We start from the raw sequence: 9,362 nt of genomic DNA, 5'->3' as shown, positions 1-9,362 counted from the left end.
TTTTGGCCTCCCTGATTTTATATGTGACGATAAAGCAGGGTATGCATTAGGGCGTGGCTACGTGGTGATTGACAGGTTGATTGGTTCACAGGTTCAGGAGGGCGCCTCATGCTCCTCCTGATGCCATATAAGTAGAATCCCTGTTTTTATTTTTCCCAGCATGCACCTGAAATTTTCAAGATGGCGCTGCTCAGATCCGATACTATTGGCCTCCGAGCAGCAGTCCACAAACCAATGGGTGACGTCACGGATGTTACGTCCATTTTATATACAGTCTATGGTCCCAGGAAGCCTGTGTAGTAAACAGCGTTAATCCTCATTTCCCTGGATGGGTTGGGCCTGGCTCATAGTACCGGGTCTGGAGTTGACATCAGCTCGTTAACAAGGTAGAAAAAAATGTTGCTAACAAGTATTCAGAGCAGGTTGAAGCCCTGAGTTTTGACTTGCAGGCAGTATTAATACCTACGTTCACCTCAAGTTTTCGAACTTTGACCTAGTTTATTATCTGACATCAGAACAGGAAATACATACTAAAACCACAAAAAGCAGAATATGGTCTCTTTAACATTTCCACATATTGTTTGATTAACAAAATGTTCTCTCTTTCTTATCGACTGTGTGTAAACCTGTTGATGTGGGTGGTGAACAGCTTCTATCATTCTCCCTACAGGAGCAAATAAAGATAGATTGAGTTGAATTTGATTGCATAATATTTGACATTCAACTACTACTTAAAAATAAAGATGACACAGTTATTATGACAGCCGACATTTCCAAATATGAATCTCTTTCCAAATATTCAGAAACACAAAAGCAAAACTGTCCTGAAGACTCTTCAAACAGAGAGCTGAGCTGCTTTTTCACCATTCTGTGTAACCAAAAAGAAAGAAAAGTATTTTAAAAACAGCCTTTTAAATATTTATCTGTGTTAGGTTGTCTGACTTCATTGCTCTTATTGACTTTACGGATGCAGTGACAGCACCTGGAGTGGTTTTTATATGTGCTCATGCATTCTAGCACTGTGTGAAATAAGGCTTGATTGAATATAAAAGCCCGACTAAGTGTTCTGTGAATTCATAAATATCTTTCTTTCTCTGCGGTAAAAGCCTCATGTTTTTTGTGTCTTGTAATGACCCGGCTTCCATGTTCATCATTCAAGACATGATCTGTAACCTGGTGGACACAAGCCCCAGAAACTTTTTTAGAGTTGTGAAAGTGAAATGCATTGCTCCTCACAGCGTTCATTCACAATGATTCTCCAGTCACCGGCCCGAATCTCCGACAGCGTCACGGACAGTGAATGAAAAACACTTCACCCTCCATTAACAGCTACTCTGCAGGTGCCTACAAGCAAGGCACTTAATTGTTCTTGCAAAGGTGAAGATGTGTGAATATGCATTATGTTATAGTCTGAGTGTGAAGTAGGGTGATTGTAAATGGTAAATGGACTGCATTTACATGGTGCCTTTATCCCAAGTGCACTGCCAGCAAAGCACTTAACAATGCCTCCCATTCACCCACACACGCTAATTCAGATTCATACACCAATAGTGGAGGAGCCACCGTGCAAGGAGCCGACCTGCTAATCAGAAGCGGCTCGGTGTCCCGCTCGAGGATACTTGAGTGGGGTTATTAAGGTCCAACTAAAATCAGATTTAATTATCTCTCTTTGAAGACATGAATAATGTTCTTTTTAAATGTGTCGTTAATAGCTTTTATATTCCATTATATTAGAAATGCTCCTTTTTATCTCAGTCCATTGGAGAGCATGTCGGTGTCTGTGTTTGATTGACAGCAGCTGGAGGGGGATGTGATGGTGTCTGTGTTTGATTGACAGCAGCTGGAGGGGCGTGTTGGTGTCTGTGTTTGATTGACAGCAGCTGAAAGGAGCGTGTCAGTGTCTGTGTTTGATTGACAGCAGCTGGAGGAGGCGTGTCGATGTCTGTGTTTGATTGACAGCAGCTGAAAGGAGGCGTGTCAGTGTCTGTGTTTGATTGACAGCAGCTGGAGGAGGCGTGTTGGTGTCTGTGTTTGATTGACAGCAGCTGGAGGAGGCGTGTCGATGTCTGTGTTTGATTGACAGCAGCTCGAGGGGCGTGTTGGTGTCTGTGTTTGATTGACAGCAGCTGAAGGGGGCGGGTTGGTGTCTGTGTTTGATTGACAGCAGCTGGAGGCGTGTTGGTGTCTGTGTTTGATTGACAGCAGCTGGAGGGGCGTGTTGGTGTCTGTGTTTGATTCACAACAGCTGGAGGAGGCGTGTTTGGTGTTTGTGTTTGATTGACAGCAGCTGGAGGGGCGTGTTGGTGTCTGTGGTTTGATTGACAGCAGCTGGAGGCGTGTGGTGTCTGTGTTTGATTGACAGCAGCTGGAGGCGTGTTGGTGTCTGTGTTTGATTGACAGCAGCTGGAGGGGCGTGTTTGGTGTCTGTGTTTGATTCACAACAGCTGGAGGAGGCGTGTTGGTGTTTGTGTTTGATTGACAGCAGTTGAAAGGGGCGTGTAGGTATCTGTGTTTGATTGACAGCAGCTGGAGGCGTGTCGGTGTCTGTGTTTGATTGACAGCAGCTGAAAGGGTGTGTTGGTGTCTGTGTTTGATTGACAGCAGCTGAAAGGGTGTGTTGGTGTCTGTGTTTGATTGACAGCAGCTGGAGGAGGCGGTGTTGGTGTCTGTGTATGATTGACAGCAGCTGGAGGGAGGCGTGTCGGTGTCTGTGTTTGATTCACAGCAGCTGGAGGAGGCGTGTCGGTGTCTGTGTTTGATTGACAGCAGTTGGAGGGGCGTGTTGGTGTCTGTGTTTGATTGACAGCAGCTGGAGGAGGCGTGTCTGTATTTGATTGACAGCAGCTGGAGGAGGCGTGTCGGTATCTGTGTTTGATTGACAGCAGCTGGAGGAGGCGTGTAGGTGTCTGTGTTGATTGACAGCAGCTGAGGAGGCTAGTCGGTGTCTGTGTTTGATTGACAGCAACTGGAGGGGCGTGTTGGTGTCTGTGTTTGATTGACAGCAGCTGGAGGAGGCGTGTCGGTGTCTGTGTTTGATTGACAGCAGCTGGAGGGAGCGTGTCTGTGTTTGATATACAGCAGCTGGAGGAGGCGTGTTGGTGTCTGCGTTTGATTGACAGCAGCTGGAGGAGGCGTGTCGGTGTCTGTGTTTGATTGACAGCAGCTGGAGGAGGCGTGTAGGTGTCTGTGTTTGATTGACAGCAGCTGGAGGAGGCGTATAGGTGTCTGTGTTTGATTGACAGCAGCTGGAGGAGGCGTGTTGGTGTCTGTGTTTGATTGACAGCAGCTGGAGGAGGCGTGTCGGTGTCTGTGTTTGATTGACAGCAGCTGGAGGGAGCGTGTCTGTGTTTGATATACAGCAGCTGGAGGAGGCGTGTTGGTGTCTGCGTTTGATTGACAGCAGCTGGAGGAGGCGTGTCGGTGTCTGTGTTTGATTGACAGCAGCTGGAGGAGGCGTGTAGGTGTCTGTGTTTGATTGACAGCAGCTGGAGGAGGCGTATAGGTGTCTGTGTTTGATTGACAGCAGCTGGAGGAGGCGTGTTGGTGTCTGTGTTTGATTGACAGCAGCTGGAGGAGGCGTGTCGGTGTCTGTGTTTGATTGACAGCAGCTGGAGGGGCGTAATGGTGTTTGATTGACAGCAGTTGGCAGGCTACCAGTGTTACACCATATGAAAGGAAACAATCTGCTTTATCTTCCTGCCATGCACAGACAGCGTGTTGCTAACATGGATTCAGAAGAGCGATGATCAAACCAACATCTAACGGGTCCCCATAGACATCTGTTTAATATGCAGCAGCTGAGCAGCTAATTAGCTATCTGGGCTGCTAACTGACATTAGTGGTGTACATTTCCCCCGGTGAATATTTGTTTGGTGACTCGTTCGACAACCTGAGGTGCAGGACATGTTTGTGAGTTGCGGTTGTCATTCAGAATCCGTGTTTCTTGTGTCGTGTAGCAGGATGCAATCAGGCTCAGTGTGACCGTCATTAGTGCTTTATGCAAATATCGGATTTGCTGGGACAAATTAAGGCTCAAGCAACATAATAATATGCTGGAACTGTATTTCATCAAATTAATGTTACTATATCCTTTTTTCCTCCGTCCTTCATTCCTTCCTTTACTTCCTCCCTTCCTTCTTTCCTTTCCTCCCTTCCTTCCTCCCTCCTGTGCTTCCTTCTTTCCTCCCTCCCTCCTATCTTTCCTTCCTTCCCTCCGTCCCTTCCTTCTTTCCTTTCCTCCTTTCCTACCTTCCTTCCTTCCTTTCCTTCCTTCCTTCTTTCCTTCCTTCCTCCCTCCCTTCCTTCCTTCTTCCTCCCTTCCTTCTTTCCTTTCCTCCCTTCCTTCCTCCCTCCTGTCCTTCCTTCCTTCCTCCCTCCTTTACTTCCTTCTTCCTCCCTCCCTTCCATCCTTCCATCCTTCCTTCCTCCCTCCCTCCCTCCCTCCCTTCCTTCTTTCTTTTCCTACCTTCCTTCCTTCCTTTCCTTCCTTCTTCCTCCCTTCCTTCCTTCCTTCCTCCCTCCCTTCCTTCTTCCTCCCTTCCTTCCTTGACTCGAGGACAACAGGAGGGTTAATCTTAACTTGACAGACAGGATGACATCTTTAAGATAAAAAACAGCATCCAGTGTCTTGTAAGGGATGAGCGTAGGTGTCACGTCTCATTTCAGAACGAGTGAAATGTCAGTCCGCTCAATAAATCTGCTTCATTTAATTTAATTGGGAGTTAAGTCTTCTCAGATAAAGCAAATATGTAAGGATAAGAATAACAGAGCTTCAATTGTGTTTCTGTGACTGCTCAGTGATCATATATGAAAGAGAAAAGTGGTGAGAGAAAGAGAGAGAAAGAGAGAGAGAGAGAGAGAGAGAGAGAAGAGAGAAGAGAGAGTACATGTAGTTTTGTTTTTGTAGATGTAGTTTCACAATGTGCCGAGTCTTTGTCAAACCATCAAAGCTCCCACTGAACTGAAGTGGAGTGATATGAGAGAGAGAGAGATATGATTGAGGGGGAAGAAGGGGTGAAATATATCTGGAAGAATTGTTGGTATTTTGTCCCAGAACTAGGCCATCTTTCTTTCAAAGTGTTATAATAACTGACAAGCAGACATTGTTTCTACTGTGGAGAGAAAATGTTTCCCGATGATTCTGGGGGAGTTAGATAATTGATAACATATTGTTAAATATCACAAATGAAAGAGCCAAAAGTAGGACACCTGACCACTTTATCATCAAGTGTTGGAGAAAAAAGGCTTCATTTTTGTGGTGATATCAGGCGGGGAGTTTCAGTGCTCTGAAATGAGGCCAACGCGGAAGTAACTTAAAACTGCATTCTATCAAAAGGCCACCAGGGGGCGACCGTTTTGGTGTCAAAAGGACTTCCGTCTCTATACAAGTCAATGGAGAATTCACCAACTTCTCACTTGATTTCTAACCTCAGTAAACGTTTTCAAAATGTGTTTATGGTCTCAATCGCTAGTTTAACCTTCCTCTTTTCCTTCCTTCCTTCCTTCCTTCCTTCCTTCCTTCCTTCCTTCCTTCCTTCCTTCCTTCCTTCCTTCCTTCCTTCCTTCCTTCCTTCCTTCCTTCCTTCCTCACTCCTTCTCTCTTTGCTCCCTTCCTTCTTTCCTTCCTCCATCCCCCTTTCTTCCTTCCTTCTGTCCTTCCTTCCTCCCTCCCTCCTTCTTTCCTTCCCTCCTTCTTTTCTTTCTTCCTTCCTCCGTTCCTTCCTTCCTCCCTCCCTCCTTCTTTCCTTCCCTCCTTCCTTTCCTTCCTCCCTTCCTCCGTTCCACTGTCCTTCTTTCCTTCCTTCCTCCCTTCCTCTTTTCCTTTCTCCCTCCTTCCTTCTTTCCTTCCTTTTTTCCTTTCCTCCTTTCCTTCCTTCCTCCCTCCTTTCTTTCCTTCCTCCCTTCCTTCTTTCCTTTCCTCCCTTCCTTCCTCCCTCCTTTCCTTCCTTCCTTCCTTCCTCCCCTCCTTCCATCTTCCTCCCTCCCTTCCTTCTTCCTCCCTTCCTCCCTCCTTTCCTTCCTCCCTTCCTTCCTTCCTCCCTCCTTCCTTTCTTTCCGTCTTCCTCCCTCCCTTCCTTCTTCCTCCCTTCCTTCCTTGACTCGAGGACAACAGGAGGCCTCCCTGATTTTATATGTGACGATAAAGCAGGGTATGCATTAGGGCGTGGCTACGTGGTGATTGACAGGTTGATTGGTTCACAGGTTCAGGAGGGCGCCTCATGCTCCTCCTGATGCCCATATAAGTAGAATCCATGTTTTTATTTTTCCCAGCATGCACCTGAAATATTCAAGATGGCGCCACTCAGATCCGATACTATTGGCCTCCGAGCAGCAGTCCACAAACCAATGGGTGATTTCTTATATACAGTCTATGGGTGATATGAGGTCACTGTAGGCAGGGATGTCCAAACTATTCCTTAAACATCATGTGGCTGCAGGTTTTCTTTCCAAACAGGAAGGAGCTCACCAGACATGACTCATGAAATCAAATGATCTCAGTCTTCAGACTTGATTGGTTGGTTGGAACAAAAACCTGCAGGCACATAATGGCTTTATGGAATAGTTTGGACATGCCTGCATTAAGGGATTGGTTAAATACAATAAGTAGAACACAGCAGAACTAGGGTTGATATACTCACTGTACTGAATGCAAATGCTGTGAATAAGAGGCAGGATTCACTGTATCGAGTGTTTTTAGTCAGTGAGACTAGAGAGCTGAGGACAGGAAGAGGACCCCGTCTGTTTTGACTGTTCCTTATTTCCTCCCTTCCTTCGGTCTGTCCTTCCTCCCTCCCTCTCTCTCTCTTTCCTCCCTACGTTCCCCCCTTCCTTCTTTCTTCTGTCCTTCTTTCCTTCCTTCCTCTTTTCCTTACTCCCTCCCTCCTTCCTTCCTTCTTTCCTCCGTCCTTCCTTCCTTTCCTTCCTCCCTTTCTTCTTTTCCTTTCTTCCCTTCCTTCCTTGCTTCTGTCCTTCCTTCCTTCCTCCTTTCCTTCCTTCTTCCTTCCTCCCTTCCTTCTTTCCTTTCCTCCCTCCTTTCCTTCCTTCCTTCTTTCTGTCCTTCCTTCCTCCTTTCCTTCCTTCTTCCTTCTTCCTTGCTCCCTTCCTTCTTTCCTTCCTCCCTCCCTCTTTTCCTTCCTTCCTCCTCCTTCCTTCCTCCCTCCTTTGCATCCTTCCATCTGTCCTTCTTTCCTCCCACCTTTCCTTCTTTCCTCCCTTCCTCCATTCCTTCCTCCCTTCCTTCTTTCCTCCCTTCCTCCCTTCCTTCCTCCCTTCCTTCTTTCCTCCCTTCCTCCCTCATTTCCTACCTTCTACCTCCCTTCCTCCCTCATTTCCTTCCTTCTTCCTTCCTTCCTTCCTCCCTCCCTCCCTCCTTTCCTTCCTTCTTCCTCCCTTCCTTCCTTCCTTTTCTCGAGGACAACAGGAGGGTTAAATGATGTCTAACAGTGCAGACAGTTGTCATAAGGGAGGTTTTGGCTCCTCTGAACATCTCTATTCATTCTGACCATGTTGTCATAGTGGATGATTTCAACATTCATAATAATAACCTCTAAACATGGCCGTGCTGAATAACTTCTTCGGGCTTTGTCAGCGTGTAATGACACATAATAAGGGACATAATCTGGATCTAATTACTTCCCAGAGTGGAGTCGTTTTCTGGAGGGTTGTGGTGACTGATGTTGCCCTCTCTACTAATCATTACTGTGTTTTACTTTAAAATGACCGTCGCTGCTGACACCGGCAGAATTAAAACAGAGGTAATCAGAAAAATGCTACATCAGCAAAAACACCTGTGCATTATTCACTAAGGAGTTCACAACCACACTAGTTCTGCTTTCAGTGATCCTGAGAACAGCTTTTTAGATCTAAAGTTATAAATGTTATTGATAGCGTTGCTCTAAAGAAGATCAAAGTTGTGTTTGGTTAGAGAGCAAAGCACCACGGAGGAATACCACACTGGTAAAAAAAAAAGAGTAAAAGATAAGCAGAATACAAGTAGTGAAACAGCAAACTCCTGATTCATTATAACATCTATAAAGAGAGAGAGTGGATCTAAGACCGGGAGCTAAAACAGGCTAGAAAGTCCTGTTTTTCTGTGAGATTAACAAAAATAACAATTAGGCACAAACCTTATTTACTGTGATTGACTAACTGAGCTGCTATTCACCATTTCTGAGCATAATTCTTGCAAAATGGCAAGGTTGCATATGCATAAAAACTCTAAAAAAACAGATTGCAGATTTCCCCCCCTGACCTTCCTTCTTCTTTCTTCCTTCCTCCCTTCCTTCCTCCTCCTTTACATCCTTCCTTCTGTCCTTCCTTCCTCCCACCTTTCCTTCCTTCTTCCTTCCTCCCTTCCTTCTTTCCTTCCTCCCTCCCTCTTTTCTTCCTTTCCTCCTTTCCTTCCTCCCTCCTTTACACCCTTCCTTCTGTCCTTCCTTCCTCCCACCTTTCCTTCCTTCTTCCTTCCTCCCTTCCTTCCTTCTTTCCTTCCTCCCTCCCTCTTTTCCTTCCTCCCTCCTTTACATCCTTCCTTCTGTCCTTCCTTCCTCCCACCTTCCTTCCTTCTTCCTTCCTTCCTTCCTTCCTTCCTTCCTTCCTTCCTTCCTTCCTTCCTCCCTCCCTCCCTCCCTCCTTTCCTCCCTTCTTCCTCCCTTCCTCCTTCCATCCTTCCTTCCTCCTTTCCTTCCTTCATCGTCCCTTCCATCCTTCCATATTTCCTTCCTTCTTTCATCCTCCCTTCCTCCTTTCCTTCCTTCTTCCTTCTTCCTCCCTTCCATCATTCCTTCCTTCCGTCTTGAGGACAACAGGAGGGGTTAAAGAGGTTTTTAGCTGCATAGCATCAGATGTTCTACAACCCTGAACTCTGCAGTTATTAAACACTCAGTGTAACTTACAGGCTTTATCCATCCTAACGTTTAGAGCTTTGAGTTGGTTATTCTTCAGCAGCTCAATGCTTTCTTAGTGTAAAACAATCTCTTCAGTGTTTTTCAGTCTGGATTTTAATCTCATAACAGCACCGATTGTGTACAGAGACAATTATATAATGACATCTATCTGAGAAGTAACACAATTGGTTTAAATCATATTGACAAGAGACATTTGATCAATCGGCAATTATGAATCCGAGTGTCACATGTACAGTTCCTCAAGGGTCCGTTCTCTGGCATCTTCTATTAAATATCTACACACTCTCCTTTGTAAAATAAACAACCATAAAAACAACGATGGTTAACGGCAGCAGACATTATGGGATATACGACAGCGAGGTCAGCAGCCTGTCTGTGAACTCTGACCCCTCCCCAAAATAATAAACTAGCATCCACGCTACCACCTAAACATCTTAACCCTCCTGTTGTCCGCTC

General features: G+C 45.8%; 1 protein-coding gene across 1 annotated transcript in view; it reads left to right on the top strand.

Moving 5' to 3' along the window:
• Positions 1-9,224: 9,224 nt before the first annotated feature.
• LOC133976956 (poly(rC)-binding protein 4-like) overlaps positions 9,225-9,362 on the top strand; it is a 13,551-nt gene continuing 13,413 nt past the window's right edge. Inside the window, exon 1 of the mRNA XM_062415094.1 lies at positions 9,225-9,266. Within this exon, the coding sequence (XP_062271078.1) occupies positions 9,225-9,266 (42 nt within the window). The remainder of the gene's footprint in view (positions 9,267-9,362) is intronic.

This window comes from Scomber scombrus, unplaced genomic scaffold (assembly GCF_963691925.1).
Source record: "Scomber scombrus unplaced genomic scaffold, fScoSco1.1 SCAFFOLD_259, whole genome shotgun sequence".
NCBI lineage: Eukaryota > Metazoa > Chordata > Actinopteri > Scombriformes > Scombridae > Scomber > Scomber scombrus.
This window is presented reverse-complemented; position numbering and strand designations above follow the sequence as displayed.